This window comes from Stigmatopora nigra, chromosome 1, assembly GCF_051989575.1.
Source record: "Stigmatopora nigra isolate UIUO_SnigA chromosome 1, RoL_Snig_1.1, whole genome shotgun sequence".
NCBI classification, from domain to species: Eukaryota; Metazoa; Chordata; class Actinopteri; order Syngnathiformes; family Syngnathidae; genus Stigmatopora; species Stigmatopora nigra.
The window spans coordinates 12,262,088-12,279,699 of record NC_135508.1 but is presented as its reverse complement, the minus strand read 5'-3'; the positions used below and the strand labels follow the sequence as shown (position 1 = coordinate 12,279,699).

At 42.8% G+C, this 17,612-nt stretch overlaps 4 protein-coding genes across 7 annotated transcripts; all 4 read right to left on the bottom strand.

The window, feature by feature from the left end:
* Window positions 1-6: 6 nt before the first annotated feature.
* On the bottom strand, window positions 7-4,715 carry LOC144199994 (serine/arginine-rich splicing factor 6-like). Its single transcript, XM_077721911.1, has 6 exons — window positions 4,521-4,715; window positions 4,030-4,190; window positions 1,512-1,636; window positions 1,238-1,440; window positions 1,066-1,143; window positions 7-936 (listed from the first exon to the last, which is right to left on the bottom strand). Exons 1-6 carry the CDS (start codon window positions 4,625-4,627, stop codon window positions 555-557), a joined length of 1,056 nt encoding a protein of 351 aa, XP_077578037.1. The 5' UTR covers window positions 4,628-4,715; the 3' UTR covers window positions 7-554.
* Window positions 4,716-5,106: 391 nt separating this feature from the next.
* eif2s2 (eukaryotic translation initiation factor 2, subunit 2 beta) lies at window positions 5,107-8,986 on the bottom strand. Its single transcript, XM_077722485.1, has 9 exons — window positions 8,818-8,986; window positions 7,826-8,009; window positions 7,609-7,709; window positions 7,390-7,522; window positions 6,992-7,092; window positions 6,560-6,708; window positions 6,404-6,460; window positions 6,170-6,255; window positions 5,107-5,570 (listed from the first exon to the last, which is right to left on the bottom strand). Exons 1-9 carry the CDS (start codon window positions 8,830-8,832, stop codon window positions 5,395-5,397), a joined length of 1,002 nt encoding a protein of 333 aa, XP_077578611.1. The 5' UTR covers window positions 8,833-8,986; the 3' UTR covers window positions 5,107-5,394.
* Window positions 8,987-9,636: 650 nt separating this feature from the next.
* LOC144200378 (charged multivesicular body protein 4c-like) lies at window positions 9,637-12,899 on the bottom strand. The gene is made up of 5 exons (XM_077722500.1): window positions 12,550-12,899; window positions 11,380-11,557; window positions 11,179-11,293; window positions 10,673-10,796; window positions 9,637-10,568 (listed from the first exon to the last, which is right to left on the bottom strand). The coding sequence occupies exons 1-5, from the start codon at window positions 12,731-12,733 to the stop codon at window positions 10,501-10,503; spliced, it is 669 nt and encodes a 222-aa protein (XP_077578626.1). The 5' UTR covers window positions 12,734-12,899; the 3' UTR covers window positions 9,637-10,500.
* A 650-nt stretch (window positions 12,900-13,549) lies between these two features.
* On the bottom strand, window positions 13,550-17,541 carry LOC144209630 (vesicle-associated membrane protein-associated protein B-like). 4 transcript variants are annotated; one of them, XM_077736162.1, is made up of 7 exons: window positions 17,215-17,539; window positions 16,222-16,374; window positions 15,725-15,825; window positions 15,268-15,351; window positions 14,726-14,908; window positions 14,180-14,380; window positions 13,550-14,072 (listed from the first exon to the last, which is right to left on the bottom strand). In XM_077736162.1, the coding sequence occupies exons 1-6, from the start codon at window positions 17,270-17,272 to the stop codon at window positions 14,228-14,230; spliced, it is 732 nt and encodes a 243-aa protein (XP_077592288.1). In that variant the 5' UTR covers window positions 17,273-17,539; the 3' UTR covers window positions 13,550-14,072; window positions 14,180-14,227. The 4 variants fall into 4 exon arrangements, with proteins under 4 accessions (XP_077592288.1, XP_077592367.1, XP_077592443.1 ...); XM_077736241.1 differs by having other exon boundaries at window positions 14,188-14,380; XM_077736317.1 differs by having other exon boundaries at window positions 13,550-14,380; window positions 14,726-14,857; window positions 17,215-17,541.
* Window positions 17,542-17,612: the final 71 nt, after the last annotated feature.

The following is a 17,612-nucleotide window of genomic DNA, read 5'->3' as shown; positions in this document are numbered from 1 at the left end:
TTCTGATGGGTTTAAACACCTTTATTTGAACGTACAAAAAGGAAAAGTTGAGTTGCCAGTATGCAGAAAGAAAAAAAACTGTCCACTAATGTACTTTGAGGGGGGGGCAAAAAGTCCAAGTTGAGCTTTTGAAATTAGCTGTTCTCAGTGGAAAGGGAAATCACATGCATTCAAGGGTCCTAAAAGAAAGAAAAAAAGCTCAACACTGAACCATGCAGAAAGAACAAAAGGCAACACATACGGGCTTCTTAAGTGTGATACTTGAGCGTGGCAATTTTGAACAGGGACCAATATGTACATAAGGCCAATTCAGATCAAACTTTTGGGGAGAAGCCAAATTATACGAGAAGCACAACGCTGAAAAATTGAAATGTAGCAAGTTACGTTGTTGAAGCATGTTTTAAGGAGCCCGTTGAATGTGTTGGGCCCAGCACATGATGTCGTTTGTGCAAAAAGATTTCAGGGCCCAAGGTGAACAATTGGCGAAGCGCAAACCAGAATCGCTCGCTATGTACAACAGGACAGTACAAAGGACTGGCACCTCAAGTTCTCTGCTAATCCTGAGAGGCCGACCTAGATCGTGAGCGAGATCTGGAGCGTGAGGGCGAGCGCCCCTCCCTGGACTGGGAACGGCGGTCATCTTCACGCGGGGAGGGAGAACGGGAGCGGGACGCGGATTTGGCCCCCCGCTCTTCGTTACCGTTCTCCACGGGGGAGCCGGAACGACTGCGGGATTTCTCCGGGGCCTTCTCCTTGGAGCGTGAACGGGAATCACGCTCCGACTTCACTTTGGAGCGACTCTTGGAACGGGACTTGGATTTGCGTTCGGCCGATCGGGATCGGGACCGGGAGCGCGAGCGGGAACGGGATTTGCGGGTGCGTGAACGGGACTTGCTCTCTTCTGATTTGGCTCTCTTGTTGCTGGGCGACCCAGACCTGCAGAAAACAAAAAGAAAACGCATACATAAGGCCCAAATTCACTTCCCACTTATCCTCTTCAGCGCTTTTGAAACAGATCGCAACTTCTGAAGGTAATTTGGCGTTAGTGATTCCCCCTGCTCTCACCGAGATTTGGATCTGGAGCGGCTCCTGGAGCTCCTGCTCCTACGGCTCCTGCTGCGGGAACGACGGCGGCTTCGAGACCTGTCAAAAGCATTGGGGGGAAGAAAATGATCACGGTTTGTCTGGATTCCAATGAACTTTATAACAATTGAGCGATTAGGTGCTGCTGCCCTACCTGGAACGGCTGCCAGAATAAGACCTTCGCCTGCGAGGACAGTCCGGCACTAGGCGAATCTTCCTCCCGTTGATGTCGGTGCCATCCAACTTGTCTATAGCGCGCTTCATGTCCGACTGATTGCGGAACTCAATCACCCCCTCGTTGGTGCGCTCCTTGTGGGCGTCGGCGTAGGTGACCTCGCCCGCCTGACGCATGAAATCCTGGTCGGGGGGATAGAAGCGAGGTCAACGACGCTGACGGGCACACGTGAAGTGGCTCGAGTTTTTTGTACCTTAAGGTCCTGCCAGCTGCAGCGGCTCGACAGGTTCTCCACAATCAGACGGTACTCGGTACGAACGGGGGGTCCGTACTTGTCTCTCCCCGTGCGGCTCCGGCTATTGTAGCCGCCACCGTCTCCTTCAAAAACAACAGCACGCGTACATAGTCAGAAATACCCAAGTGGCTGGAGATATTACCCGGCCAGGGTCGCGTTGCTAGGACCAATTGAGCGCGCATTTAACGAGGAGGGGGAAAAAAAGGGGGCGACTTTGCTGCCATAATTAAATGACACGGCTTGGCAAAGTTTGGCGCTTTGTTGCGTACGCTCTGGGCTGCAGCTTTCAGCGACAATACAAAGCCTCTGTTCTTAGTCAGCTTTGTGGCACTTTGGCTAAGCGTCATAAAACAAAAAGGGCAGCGGTGTTCTTTCAAAACCTCCGAAACCTGGAACACACACACGCACACAGGAGGCATCCAAACGGGAGGTTGTTGTTGTTGTCGGTCTCAAATTGGACTAAAAAGCGAGTCTAGGTGACAGATTTACTTACAATATTTGTACGATTGCAAGTTGTTTACTAGAGCTGCTCCGCGTGTGTTTGCTGTCAACATAGAAACCAATGACAATCCTCACCATCACCCCTGGTCTATTGGCAAAAGGCTGATGTCGTCATGGCTTCCGGTTAGGTCAGCCAAGGATCAAGGGGGGGGCAAAGGTCACACACACATTGTAAAGGTGAAAGCCAAGGCAGTCATCTTAGCCAGTCATCTTTAGCCTCAATGGACTCTCAGCCTCAGCCCGCAACTGGACTCTTTCAAATTGAAAAATCAAGGACTTTGTTAATGTGGAATAATCAAATATATTTAAATATAGACATCACAGAAAAATATTAGTTTACCATAGAACGTCTAGTATCAATTACCCTGGTGTGGCTTGAGTGACCAATTGTGAAGTACACAAAGGTGTAGAAACAAATCCACCCATACAATCTGGAATTGTGTCGTGGTGAGGTTTTCCGCCAGCTCCGCTTATTGGGCAAGACAGGCCCTATGATCTCATCTCGAAAGGCTATCCCAAATGGTTGACCCTCCCCCCGACAAATAATGACCCAAAACAAAGTGTAACAACAAAGGGCTCTATGAACTTAATGGGAAGATGCAACAGCTGACGACAAGTTGAATTATCTATCAATGATCCAGAGCAGAACATAAGAATCGACTGCTCATATGTATGAGCACCAAATGGGATGAAGCTAGTCAAAACTTTTTGAAAATATAAATGTCTGTGTGGACATGCAAATACAGTGGAAGCTCAAATATCAAAGAGACAAAATTTCCAAGTAAAGCGCCGTGTTTTAATCTCTTATTCCGATCGCAGCCACGCCCACGCCTGGTGCCGATTAAAAGGGAAGAGAAAATGGCATAGAGCTTAAAGAAAAGTGCCAAAGTCCCTATTTGCCCACGACAAGAGGGGAAAGGTGACAAAAAGATATTTGGTAAAAAACATTGTTTTAATGATGATAGTATACACATCTGCTTTAAACAGATTGCAATTCGGTTAGAAAAAATGACTTTTAACAATTAAATTTTGTGATATACAGCTGTGTATAAGGACAATAAAAGATTGATTGATTTCAATTTTAAACAAAACCATTCTCGGGCCAAAGTTCACAGCCAATCTTACTAGAACCTGATTAGTGACAAAGAATTTCAGAAAATTCATTTGTTTAAGTAATTTTTTTCCTTTGCCACAACTTACGTAACAGTACAAATTAAAAGGGCTATTAATACGACAGGGAATCACTAAGATGTTGCAGGCCAGTCTGCTAGCATACTTCTAACTCGCTTGTTGCAACGTGACTATTGTCATTTTGTCAACATGTGCCGGCTAGCGCTTCACTAGAAAGATAGACTATCAATTCTAGGTTGTGATGTCACAGCAATTATTGTGTTTTTTCACGGGAGGTTACCTATAGGATAGTTTAACAGGGAAAAGGGCAGATTTGAGCACCAAATTTACTTTCCAAAAGTAAAATGACATTAGTGCCTTTCATTAAAAAAATCCAATTAAGTAACATGCTGTCACTGACAGCATGACATGAAAACAGATTGGATGTGTGCATCATTTAATTTTCTTCCTCCTTTATTGCCACAGAAGTTAGAAGTGCATTTACCAAAATTAACGTCTAAAAAACCCCAATACGAATTTCAGTTTAAATAAAAAAAAGCCGAAAAGCTTTATCAGCCACAAACACAACATATTATTGTATGTATGACTTTGAGGTTCCACTGTACTGCTCAAAAGAAAATGACTGGACAATTGATACCTGCTATGCAATCTAGACCGTAAATCACCTAATTGATTCGGTAGGCAGAAAGCAAGACATTGTTTACAAGACCAAACCAGTGGCCAAGTCGGCGTTAGTATAGAGTGCAAATAATAGACATACGCGGAACACTGCGTGCATTCCACATCCGCACTTCGCCCGATGGTCAAGGTGAAATTGAGTCATGTTGTAATAAACCAAACTTACTGCGACTATCACCCCAGTGACCCCCACCGTAGCTATCCCGGTCCCGCCGAGGCCCGCGTGCATGCTCGACGATCACCCTATCGCCGCACAGATCCTTCCCGTTCAGCTCGTAGACGGCATCGTCCGCGTCTCGGTTGTCTTCAAACTCCACGAAGCCGTAGCTGTGACCAAAAGACAGAAATGAGTAACGACATCGATTCAAAAAATTCAAGCGCAGCCAGGCACCGAATGCTCGGGCTTCAGCCGCCATATTGGCCATGCGGCGTATTCCCAAAAAGGGGACATTTGTTTACGTATTCACTCTTTAGTTGTGTTCCAGACCGTTTTTTAAGACTATATGTTACACAATTAAACGGGGGATATCTCAAAATGCGTGAATATAACGAAATGCGAGTTCAAATCAAAAACGCTAAGAGGCTAGCTCTTAAAGAAAAAAACACGCCTCGGACATTTTGGTTCGCGATGAAGCAAACTAGTACCAAGTACCTCACCCGTTTTTTAAATCGACTTCCAAGACCTTGCCGAAACTGCCAAAAAAACGCTGGACGTCCTTTTCACGCACATGGTAGCCAAGCCGTCCAATGTAAACGCGAGGCATGTTGATAAGGTTGATTATGAAAACTCCTTCGGCGAGCGTTCCTTTTTCTGTTGTTCGTCGGCTAGGCTAGGGAAAAAAGATGGCCGATTAAAACCGGCATTGGTGACGTTGAATTATTTTCCCCCGCCCTCGATGAACGAGCCAATCACGGATAAACCCAATTATGCGTGTCGGTTCGTTGTTGCATCACGTCAACACGTCTACCATATTGGATGTGTCAAATGTAGCAAATACAGGAAACATTGAGAAGCTAAATTGTACTGACGTTTCAATGCTGTAGAATTTAGTACTTCTTACTCTGGTTTTACAACAATTTGACTTAAATTGATTTCAAAAGATATTTGCAAACTATATATTTAAATGACAGTAGTACAAACTACTGTTTAAAAACTGTTCAATAACACCTACTTATGCACATTTTCAATATCAAGGTCTCTTTTTAGATGAACACTAAAACCATGAGGACACAACGAGGAACATTCAACGTTTGATAAATCTAATTTTATTCCAGGAATCAACAAGAACAGCAAAAATGTAGCGGGTCAAAATAATCCAAACGCATCCAACAATGTAGTTGGCAGACATCTGGCCTCCTGCCCACATGGGGCAGCATGCCATTATCAAACTTATCCCACCTGCACTTCAATGCAATGCAGTCCTTTTTCCAAATGGGGGAAGCTTCCTGCCACTGCCTTGACACTTCCGGCGAAGAGAACGGGGAAGCCGGGAGGAGAGAGGAGGAGGTCCGAGCGTTTTGCAGCGGCCCTTCAGTTGGCTTTGGCGCGGAGCTGTGCCCTCTTGCCCGTCACAGCCTGGAAACCAGTCTTGATGCTAGCCACGGAGCAGCGCGAGTGACACGTCTCGCACTGCAGGAAATAGAGGCGGGTGTCCTTCTGCAGGATGGTCTCCGGGGAGCGGCAGGTGTGGCACGTCACGTACTCCTCTGTGGGGCGGAAGTGGGAAAGCAAAGGGTTGAAGACATTCAGGGTGCAGGATTTGATTCCAACCGAACAAGATGACACCTTTTCACCAATCTGCTTGCTGTATTACAAGTATAATATGTTGATTTCAGTCAGGTGCTGCTCGTCTTAGCAGACACCTTATTGGTTAAACCAGGGGTCGCCTGATCAGTCCTCGAGGGCTGCCTTGGGTCTTATTTTTTCTTTTAACCAATCCAGCACAGAGTATTTAACCATTGATGTTTCTGCTAAAACAACTCCGTCCAGTGGATCTACCAAATGTTCTCGCATACACGCTGTATTTTTCGCAAAAAAAAAAATCGGAATCGAGAGTACGGCTTATGTGCGCACAAAATTAGATTTGACATGCACGAAATGCCACAATGCAAGGTCATTAATTTCAAAATAGAGTAAAAAGATAAACAGATTAAACGCTAAAGCAAATTTATTCTGACGTCCATGAATGAAATTCAAGAAAAAAAATCTTTGAATATGCGCCTTTTAGTGCAGAAAATACAGTACTTAAAATTGGAAAACATTAAAAAAAAAAATTGGCACACGCCGACAAGATGACTGTACTTACTGATGTATCTTCTCAAGACGTTTTCTATCTGTTTCTGTTGAAATCTTCCTTTGATCACGAGCTGGTTATTACCATCAATGGAACCACTGAAAGGACACGACAAAATAGTAAAATAATCCACAGAATGAAAAGGAGTCCTGATTTGGAGTGGTGGTTCTTTAATTCTTTTAAGAGTTCTATTTCATGATGCATAAATCCGAGTGGAAAGGGACTAGAAATAGATAGCCCACTCACCTCGTCCCCAGCTCAGCCAGTAGAAAGGCGAGAAGATGTTTGGGCTGACGATGCAACCTGTTGGTGAAGGAGTGCCAGAGTAAATTTTTGCAAATTTGAACAAGATGCAAAAAAAAAAAACGTGCATGCTCGGTGTTAAGAGTTGGAATTACTCACAATTTGCAAATATCTGTGAAGTTAACAAAGGAGGTCTTTTTAGTTCCCACACGCACAACTTGAGGAGGCTTCATGACAAATTTCCTCTTCTCTCCCGCCACCATGTCTGGGTTCTTTTCCCTCATGATGTTGAAAACTCGGTTCAGGAGCTGGGAGACCAATCATGCACAAACTTGATTCCAAGTGACATTCTTTCACCGCTTTTTGTCAAAACGAGTCACCGTATTTTCTCACATATATTCCGTATTTGTCGCTAAAGAAAATACGGGTACGACTTATATGCACACAAATTAGACTGGACATGCATGAAACTGCAAGGTGACAAAGATGAAATGCCATAACGCAAGACAATGCGGAAAATACGGTCATTATTATTATTATTATTTTTTGCCAGCGTTAAAATATTTTTTTTTTTGGAAGGCTTGTCATTACCTCATCATATGTGTAGTCTCTCTCAGATCCAGCCCAGGCTGGTCCAGTGGTGGAACTGAATGAAATGCCGTCGTTGCTTTTCCCCTCGTCATCTTCCAGTGCTGAGCAACATCATGCAAAAGCAATTTCTCATGAATATTTCTTTCATACAGAGGATTATGCAATTACTACGACCATTTTCACCTTAATGAAGTACACTTTGACTGAAAAAAGTGCATACAAATACAGAAGTAGAAGTGTGCCAATATATTTATATAAAATTCTGTCTTAGTGTTATCGGCATTTTCATTAAGCAGAATTTTACACATTTTGTGTTTTTTTTTCAGAGTGGTGGTGGAGGTTCCAGTCCAACATAACTCCATCTTAAAATCAAAATAACAGAAGATTTGATCGATTACCGTCATTCTTCTCAATGGGGTCCCCTTCATCGAAATCCACTTTCTTGACCTTCTTCTTCTTTTTCTCCGGAAGCATTGGGTCCAGGCAGTCTTCCTCGAGAACATCACTTTGGTCGCCCTCAATTTTAAGTTCCTGTTTGAAATATTCAACAGAACTGGTTTACACCTGCATTTAAGATTAAATTGAAACACTTGTGTAAAAGAGAGATCTTCACTCACTTTCATCCCCTCCTCAATGTCATTTTCAAAAACCTTTTTGGGTTTCTTTTTCTTTTTTTTCTGGTTGAAGAAGTTGAGATCATTCAAATCATCTGATGTTTCTGGGAAAAATCCAAAAGAAACAACCGTTGTTACGTTAAGATTGAGGCCATATTTAAGCTTTAAGGCACATTTCACAGTGAAAAATAAAAAACAAACATCCAAACGACATTCCAACCTTTCTTTCTGCCTTCATCTTCATCAATGTCCAGGTCCTTGTCATCCCCGGCCTCTGGTTCTGCCTCCCTCACCTCCACCTCTTTCACCTCTTCGCTTCCTATGCCATCTCCTCCTTCCTCATCCAGCATGAAGGGCTTCTTCTTCTTCTTCTTTTTTTTGGTCATGTTGGGATCGAAAATCATCTAGAAAGGAGAGCAATTGGAATCATTTATGCTCATGATAAGATTGGCTAAAATATTGGAGACAATTTTCACCCCACATGTCCCATTTACCCTTACAAGGATCACAGAGTATATCTCAGCTGATTTTGGACAAGAGACTGGTTGCCAACCAGTGATGGAGAAATACCATAACAACAAACATTCAAACATTAACTGTAACAGTAACGTTGTGGTAGTTTTGGTCATAACATTGAAGCATCGCTATGACGGAATGACCCAGGCAAAATTCTCATGTTATTTGGACGCAATTATGACATCTTCCTAGCAATGTAACGTGGCTGCGATTTCTTGATTCACTGTCTCATAAAACGCTGTATAATAAAATAAGACACCAATTAGGTCATTTTAATTGAAAGCAACGACGTTTGTAGCTCAACACACGAACAACTAAACGACTCTGTTGTTCATGATAGGAACACTTAGGCTAACACCAATGCTAATGTTAGCTAACCTATCTCGTAGGCTAATTCCATCGGGTTTACGCTCTTCAATAGCGGTGACAAGTTATTCAGACAGCCCTATGTGAATGGTTGCCTTCAGCTCAAGAAGGTGGCGTGCTATAAGGCGATGAAAGAAGCATCGAGGCTACGTTCTTGCTTGCACGCGCTGTTCTTAGCTCAGCACCGGCCATGTGAGAAATACGGCGGACCGGGAGTGCCGAGGCCCAAAGTCATCCTCCTCTCCAACCCGGTTCATAAACTCAAATAATAGACCTCTAAACGCATACAATTAAACTATAATGATTTTGAACAGTAAGCTTAGGACGTACCTCGTCTCCGGACATGTTTGCGAACGGAGCAGTTTGGGAAAGCTAGCTACTTTTTTTGTTTCTTGACGGGTTCTATAGTACAGCAGATATCTTGCGTCAGCGCTATACTCTCAGTACGCATGCGTTCGACTTCGTGGCGTCACTTGCCCGCGACATGGCTTCTTCAGGAACGAAAGTATACACTAATAATTACCCTTTTGACACGATGTTGAGCAATACTTAACAAAAAAAGTCTACAAAATCGAACTAATTTAAAATAAGAATATTGAAATAACGTACATTTTTTCTCTCTAATGTCACCACATGTCACCTGTGCTGTTGCCCAGCCCAATTTATTGAGGTGCACTACATTTTAGGGCAATCAATTTGAAATCACAGCGAAATTTATATTTTCTGTTGCTCATTCAATATCTTTTTCCATTAGAAACTATTTTAATGTCTTTTTCCATTAGAAACTATTTTAATGTCTTTTTTTACAAGTGTCATGAGACTCATAATCATCACACAGCACCTGTCATGAACATCATGAGAATGCTTGTTAACACTGAGCATAGATGTTATAAAATGTTCTAATTATAGTAAAGTTTCAAAAATCTAACCAAAGCCATTTGAAACAATGTCAATTTAGCAACAAGGAACATAGTTTACTGTGTGACACTCAATAACATGTGTCATAAGCATTTATAATCATGACAGACAGTGTCATGTTCATGATAATCTCATGAGAAGGATACAAATAAATTGAAACCATTTTTTGGCTACTTATTCAAGTAGATAAATGTGTAGTGGGAAAAAAAGGGGTGCCGCGGGTGACAAAAGTACAAGAATTGTCTTCTTTTAATGAACTCGCAAATAATATTCTTATCTGGATAAATAAAAGATTGAAATGCATACATGCTAGCCCACCTGCAATTCCATTTTTCCCCCACAATGTAAAAAATATACATCATGAATCTGAAACTGTAAAACATTTCTGAACTTCGAACTCCGATACAAAATGTCATTAAAGTTAAAGATGCAACAGAGCGAAAACCGTTCTATTCCCATGTGGATATAGTTGAAAAATGAGCATACTTGCTATTTGTATCATTCTACCCATAACATTTGAAACTTAGACCATAATATTGAGAATTAGGTTGAATGTGTTGAAATGATTTTAAGTGGTTCCTCTTCTAGTCGTGCCTTCTTTTTGCTGACATGTCACTTTTTTGTTACATGCTTGCCACACAACAAAGTGTGAGATGTTCAACAAGAGTGGGGATTTCTTATAATAGAAAATCAGACACAAGTGGGGATATTTACATCAACTAACTAATCCTTGGCGGGGACGTGGTTACATTTCTTTCAGGGAATAAAATGTGTGTAAAGAGTTGTGTCACACTGACATGAACTCTGACAAACAGGTACTCCTTAAATAGCAGTGATTTTTTTGTCTGGCACCGACACCGTTAGCGAGACGCTAACAGAACAAAACGTGGGTATATCTAAAACATGGGTAAAGAAAGATTACAACGCTTGAGATTTTTTGGGGGGGATTCAGGAGGGAGTGTTAAATTGCGTTCAGGCCACCTCATCCAAAACAAACCAACATCTTTTATTAGTCCATCGGAGCCTAATCTTCCTTAGCTCAAATCAGCTCGGTCGGTGATGCAAGTAAGCGAGATGTGTCGCATGATATTGTGTCTACATGGCTTCCATTGCCCAGCGCTTCAAATCGCCCATGTCGTCCTCATCATCCTCTTTCTTTGCAGCTTTGGGAAAAGAATGATAAGTATTATGGGGGAATTGGGCGAAAAGATTCCATTTCCAATCTCATAGAAAACAAACAAGCACAAATTTAATAATAAAGTCTCACCAGGTCTTGAAGGTAATGAAGTAGAAGGCACGTTGGGAAGGGGGACGTTCTCCGCTCCGACGTCCAGCAAATTTTTATCCAGCTCTTCTTGTTCCAACTCCTCCAGTTCAGCAAGAAGCTCATCCTGTAAAAAAAAAAAAGAAGTCAAAGTACATTACAGTAATCCCTCAATTATTGCGGCTTCACCTCATCATATTTTTTTTTTTTGGGGGGGGGGGTTATTTATTGTTTTTTTTTTCTAAGTTCATAAAAATGTGACAATCCAGGCTGAAATTCACAAGCAGAAGCCACTCCCTTGTTAGCTCTGTTCACCCTGCAAGATCCTAGAAACATCGTTCATATTTGTCTTCTGAATACATTTGCGCACAAAGTTTGGCATTTGGCAACTCAAGTCATTTGACTGAAACTTGTAAAAAGAGTGCATTCACTCTTTGGCCTGAATGCATCCCATTCCAAATTGAATTGAAGTGCAGTTGGCGGGCCTTCCAAGAGGGGGCGAATCCTACCTCATCCAAATCTTCTCCAAAGCCTACAGGTTTGGAGATGGCGTCGGAGATTTCTTGGGCCAGCTCTTGCTGTTCGGTAATGTCCTGCATCAAGTCGTCCACCTTGTCAATATCCCTGAAACATAAAGCAGCGGAACGGTGACTCCGGCGCGCAAACCGTCAATCTCAAATCGCTGGCGTGCATGGGCAGTTCTCGCTTACATGTTTTCATGAGCGGACTTCATGGCCTTGGCGGCAAAGCCCAGATTCTTCAGCACTTCGGTGTTCGTATTGGCGTTTTCCAGAGCTTCTCTCTGGAACTCGATGGTGGACAGCGTGCCGTCGATCTGGCCCAGCTGCTTCTCGTAGCGTTTCTTTCTTTTCAAAGCCTGCAGAGCCGCTGCGGTTGGGCGAAAGGGGCAGAATGGATCACTTTTTTCGTTTCATATGCTCCACCATAGGTCAAGTTGCTTATTCTTCTTCTTTTGTGAAAATAACTGAGAACAGCTGTTAAATTTATTACTTTGAAGGGAAAATCTTGAGAAAAATCATCGGATTAATCAATTAATGAGCCATTCCGTTTTGTTACCTGCTTCTTTTTTGCTAAAATAACAATCTACTTCGTTTGAAAATTAAAAAAACAAGAGGTTATTTATCTTTAGGGCATCGCAGTAGTTTTAAAATATCCATTAGGGTTCTTTTACAGTAGTTACACTTCAAACGATTTCTACAACTTAATCGCTGCCATTGACGGCGACAGAAGTCCAATCTGTTTAAAATGGGAGGACTAATAGTGGATAATGTTGTTACAGTGTCTTTTACGTTACACGGAAAAAGTACGGTTTTAATTTATGTCAGTCGAAGTACGATGACTGAGCAGCTAACATGGTGAACATATTTCAGTTTTCCATTTGAGTAGTCTAATCAGTGTTGAACTTTGTTTACTTTGCGTCATTTACTTTGGCCGCGATTACCTAATAGCTGTTAACTCTTGTTCTAACACATATAGGTTTTATGATTGGTCTAACCATTTGAATCTATCATAAGTTATGATTTCACTTCTACTAGTCGTCGGTTACCGTTCAGTTAAGTAGCTAAACTAGAACATTAAAGATTACCGTAGTATGTATGATAGTTGGTTTATCGCCAACGTAGTCGGTAGTGATGTCAAAAACTACGAAATAAACCTCTGAACTGAAATAAAAATTGAGATAGTAGATTGTCAAGGGCGTCAATGAATTAAATTAGGTTGTCAATTTCGGGGCAACATCGACCACGACGGCGTCTCGGTAGCGTTAGCCAAATTAGCTGAGATGCTAACTCCAATGAAAAGTAGCACAATTTAATCACCGAGAAAGAAGCGCACGAACAAAACGCTAACATAATTCTTACCCCTTTTGTTTTTCGTGCCGTTTTTCTTGGCTATTTGCAGCTCTTGCTCAATTTTCTTCTCGAGGAATTCCTGCTTCTTGGTTAGCATCTCCTCGGTTTCGCGGAGTTTCTGGATAGCCTCCTGTGGGCTTGGTCCTTTGCTCCCTTTTCCTCCTCCACCAAATATCTTCCCGAACAACGACATGACCCAAATGTTACCTGGTAGTGTACTTAAAACTATATATATAATGAAATCTTCAGTTGATTGGGATTTGCTAGCTCGCAGCTCGGCTGCTATTGACAGTTCGCCCTGCCTGGAGGATTGTTGATGTTTCTCTATTTCCGGGACAAGGCCGGGGACGTCACGAGCTACGATGACGACACAGTTGGCACCACCAATTTGTTTCCACCTAGTGGACATCTGCGAATTAGCTGGAAAAAAACAGTCCTATCCATCAAAAAAAATTCTAAATGATCCAAGAGTAGCTTAGTATCTTATTCATACAGTACATACAGAATTAAATGGGTTTTTTTCGACACCGGCATTGTTAAAACTAGAATTTTGCGAGTTCTGTAAGTGTGAAACCCCTTCAAAAAAAACTATAATAAACGATCCAAAATGTATTGTGACCTGTAAGTATCCTAAAATGATACAAACTGGAGTCACTCATTGCCTGCCATAGACAACGATAGAGGTGCATTTCATTGTAGATGCTCATCTTTCAGTGCCATTAAATGACCTTTTTATAGCCAAAAATAAACTGGTCCCACCCACGTGGAATCTAGTTGACATTAATGTGTCAGTGAACCAAATTGAGTTTGACACACCTGTTTTAAGTGGAAAACTTGTAAAATTTCTGTTATACAAGTTTAAATACATGACCTCAAGATAGACATACACTGGTTATGGTCCCAGCTTATTTTTTTGTTGATAGAATTGAACTCATTGCCTGTCATCGAAAGCAATAGGCATCCATTTAAATTGGTAATGGAAAATATGAAGCAGAGACGATTTGAACAATTGTTGCATACAAGTGTTTATTGAAAATGTCCACATTGGTTTTGCATGAGTAAGCGACTCTGCTCTTCCCGTACACAAGTGGAGGGCCATCGCTGGCAAAGTGCAGTCAGGGAAAAGCGAATGATCTTGCCAACACCTACGTGGAGGTAATTCTCTCGATGCTTTCGTATCCGAGACGGGACGAAAGCCCCAAGAACTTTAGACGGAGAAAACTGACCTGTGCCTCTTCAGGCACGCAACCAACCCGACAAACGTGAACATACAGAAAGCAGAAGTCCCAAATACAAAGGTCGACTTTGCTAGCGTTTAATCTCCGCGTAGATGATCGGGAAAACAAGTGTTTGTTTTAATTATCATCGCCACTGACTGCGAACTGCGTGAGCTCTTTTTCGAGAACGAGAGCAATGGACGGAGCCAACCGATGGAACTGAATGCGGCGGGCGATTCTTTCACACGCGCCAGCGGTTGAAAACTCAACGAAGAACTGTTTTCTTAGAACACATTCGAACATTTCCCGGAAGCCCTGCCGTGGCAAGCAAGAACAATATTGCCTCAAAGGTTATAAGAACGAAGGGGAGAGAAAAGGGAAATCCGCAAAGACGTCCGTCCTCGCGTCCTTCCCGGGCTTACCGGCTGGCCGGCTGTCCGTCCGTGACCACGCGCAGTCCGCCTGTGGGTTTACAGGAGCAGCTTGCCGATGATGACTCCCATGACAAAGACGAGAACGCAGAACGCTAGGACGCGGTTGCTCAGGCCCGGCTCCTTGGACACCACCGGATTGGCGCTGGGCGCCGCCCCCGCCAATTTTCTGTTTCGTAATCCGTTGGTCTCCTGCCACACGCCGACCGAGTGAGTGACATGAAAAAAAGAAAGAAATTAAAATAATAATAAAGTTTAGAGTCCGGCGACCCGGCAGATGAGCGGTTAGTGCGTCGGCCTAACAGTGGGGGACCTGGGTTCAAATCTAGATCGGTCCACCCGTGTTGATGTTGTCCGGAAGAGTACCCAAAGAAAACCCCCGCAGGCCCGGGCCTGCGTGGCTTTTCTATGGAACATGTAAACTCCACAAGTTCGGAATCTAGGATTGAACCTTCGCCCCGAGAATTGTAAGGACGACGCGCTAACTGCTCAAAGACCAGTGGGGAACCACTGATCTTGGGATGGTGCATGTCTCACCCGGATCTGTTTGTTCTCTTCCCTTTGGTGCTGCACATCCAATTGCAGTCGCCTGTACTCCTCCATGATCTTCTTTCTCTCGCCGTCATCCGTCCAGGTGACGGCTGACTTGGGCAATCCGGTGTACTCCGTCTTAAGGGAAGAAGTAGAGGACACCGAAGTGTGGTAGGTGTCCGCCTCATGCTGTAACAGTAGAGCAAGTGGATGGATGCCAAAAAAAAAACCCAACACAAACGAATAGACAAAACCGCAGTCATTTGATTATAGATAAAGCCACGAAAGCAAGGGTGTCCAAACCACGAGTTTTATTGGCCCAGTGTAAATGATGAAAACAAAGCAAAAAAGAAATCATTAAAATCGGCCTGCACAAGAAGCTTTAATTCAGCCTACTTTTGCCTGCCATGTTGAAATCAATGTAGAGAACCGGGTAGAATTTCAGAAGTTGGCTGTATTCATTTTTCTCAGGTACCCCCAAAGAAACTAAGTTTGGACACCCCTGTGCTGAGGGATGAGTTGATAATGGCATACGGGATGAAACTTACCCCATCTTCGTGATTCTCGGAAGGCATTTCGTGGGTACATCTCAGTTTGCTATCCATCATGTCCTCTGGTTTAGCTTCCCTCCACTGTGGGTGTTGTCATAAAACAGAAAAAAAGGACAAATTAACTAGCATCTTTCATGATACACTTTAACAGGACGCAGCAAATTCTAGGAGAAATACCAGAAATAAACTACCTTTAGACACAGAAAGTAATGAACTATCAGATGAACTGGTGGAAAATGATTACGATTTTTTTAAATGACAAAAAATGATCAAGATGGACAAAGATGTTGTCAAAGAAACAAAAAATTAGAAAAAGGAGGGAAAAAAGGAAAAGCTATATGTCGGACGAGGAAAGGGCGTCATGAAGTGAAAACCTGGTGGGCCAAGAACATCCTAAGTCAAAAACTCCTTGTAGTTGTTTATTTTTATTTGGCTGTGCAGTGCGGAAACTCACAGAGCTTTCAATGTCATTCTTATTGGAGGGAATCATCGCCAACACCATGAATTTGTGTTTAGGCCTCTCGTTGGGGTCGTAGTCGAAAGGCTGCAGCATGACTGTAAAAAAACACGGAATGCAACTCCTTTACTCAAATAACATCTGGAAATAATTTAATGGAAAGCAGATACTGTGTACAGTAATCCCTCGATTATTGCGTCTTTACTACTATCCCCCCGTTTAATTATTTAATTATTATTATTTTTTTAAGTTCATAAATACGTGAAAGTCCACGCTGAAACTCGTTAATTAACCAAAATGAGATATTTGCAAGCATCTGCTATTGGGAAACAACAATATATTGACATAGTACATTTGTTGTGGAACTTGTCACAGCCCCTCATTTTTGGTAACCATGCACATATCCAGCTGAAATGGAACATACCAGTAATCAGTAATTGATGGAAAGACTGGTTTGTGGCAGTCTCACCATCGGGGAAACCCCAAATACTGACCCAAAATAGTGATGGAGCACCCTGGCCCGAGGAGACCGCCGTTGGGGCGAACGCAATAACGGCGAGGCATGTTTGTCTTGATTTTAAAACACACATCATCGAACCCTTTGTTGGTGAGCGTCAAATATGTGGTGACAACTTGTGTGAAAGGTCCTGAGGATGAAATGACATGATTAGTCAGGATAGATTGGACGTCAATGTCCGCCGTTAGCAACCAATTACATTCAAATTCCTCATTCGCCACTTTTTTTAGGGGGTTTGGGTTAATGAACACATCACATTATTAGCTGAATTTTAAGTCTTTGAGAGCGACCCTATTTATTCGAATACAACACGCACACGTGTATAAAGCTCACACATAATTTATGACTACATATGGTATGGAAACCTGGTAAAAATATCTACCGGTATGAACACAATTCTCAAATGAAATTTACTATTTTAAATCTTTAAAGTCTTATTCATCACCATAATATTTAAAAATGATTTCTCGAGTTATTTTTTCTAAGTGTAAGCACCGGCCAAAAGAACGGGCTCTCGCGCCCCATCTGGCGGACAAATACAAGTCTTACGACTTTCAATTTAACAGCTGCCGAGGTAACGTTTTCACCTGCGGGGGGCAGTGTTTTGCCAGGATTCGAAAATAACGCGCAACCGAACTTTACTTCAGTTTTTGGGTACAACATTTTGCGCGCTATACTTGAAAGAATACGGGAAGTGAATTAGCAAATTAGCATGTGGTTAGCAAATTAACACGTGGTTAGACAATTAACATAAAGTTAGCAAATTAGCATATGGTTACGACAAGAGCTCAAAAAGCAATGTTGTGGACGGCAGGCCCGCAATGACAATATTTGCCTTTCCAAATAGTCAACCGAGACGGTAAAGCGGGGCGCCGCTCGCCTGCAAACGTGACAGCAGTCCAAACGTTTACGCCATTGATATGCAACGCAGCGACAAACGAAGACGAGTAGGGACAAGGTATGCAAGTACCTCGGAATTTCAGTTCATTTTGCGGCTGGAGCATCAGGAGTTGTTGTGATCCGGCCATGTCCCAGAGCTTCTTCTTTACTCGGGGCGGCGACGGTTCGTTTCACAGGTGGCCGCGAGAGGATAGACGGGAGACAACAAGGTCCACGTCCACGGTTTCGTTGGAGTTCTAGCTGTGAAAGTCGAGGACGTTGACGACGACGACTTGGGAAATATAATATGAAGCGTGTCCTTCTGCCTCCGACAGCTGCTGGAAGCTAAGTCGCTCACTATGCTAGAAGAGCAGCGAAGGGCGGGACGACACAGGCTCGCCAAGTGGGCGGGACTTCCGGCATTCAAGCCGATTTTATTCAAGAACTTTCTTTATATACCTGCAAAAATATCGAAACGTTCGTTTCCGT

Coding starts and splice junctions, on each gene's coding strand:
- LOC144200378 (XM_077722500.1), bottom strand. CDS start 12,733: ATGTCGTTGTTCGGGAAGATATTTGGTGGAGGAGGAAAAGGGAGCAAA. Junction 11,558..12,549: donor CGGCACGAAAAACAAAAGGG/GTAAGAATTATG, acceptor GCCCAACCGCAG/CGGCTCTGCAGGCTTTGAAA. Junction 10,569..10,672: donor TTCATTACCTTCAAGACCTG/GTGAGACTTTAT, acceptor CTTTTCCCAAAG/CTGCAAAGAAAGAGGATGAT.
- eif2s2 (XM_077722485.1), bottom strand. Junction 6,709..6,991: donor GAGACTACACATATGATGAG/GTAATGACAAGC, acceptor TTGGTCTCCCAG/CTCCTGAACCGAGTTTTCAA. Junction 6,461..6,559: donor TTCACAGATATTTGCAAATT/GTGAGTAATTCC, acceptor CTTCACCAACAG/GTTGCATCGTCAGCCCAAAC.
- LOC144199994 (XM_077721911.1), bottom strand. CDS start 4,627: ATGCCTCGCGTTTACATTGGACGGCTTGGCTACCATGTGCGTGAAAAG. Junction 4,191..4,520: donor GAAGTCGATTTAAAAAACGG/GTGAGGTACTTG, acceptor TTTTGGTCACAG/CTACGGCTTCGTGGAGTTTG. Junction 937..1,065: donor CGCTCCAGATCCAAATCTCG/GTGAGAGCAGGG, acceptor TGTTTTCTGCAG/GTCTGGGTCGCCCAGCAACA.
- LOC144209630 (XM_077736162.1), bottom strand. CDS start 17,272: ATGGCCGGATCACAACAACTCCTGATGCTCCAGCCGCAAAATGAACTG. Junction 15,826..16,221: donor GTGCTCCATCACTATTTTGG/GTCAGTATTTGG, acceptor GTTTTTTTACAG/TCATGCTGCAGCCTTTCGAC. Junction 14,909..15,267: donor CCGAGAATCACGAAGATGGG/GTAAGTTTCATC, acceptor CTACTGTTACAG/CATGAGGCGGACACCTACCA.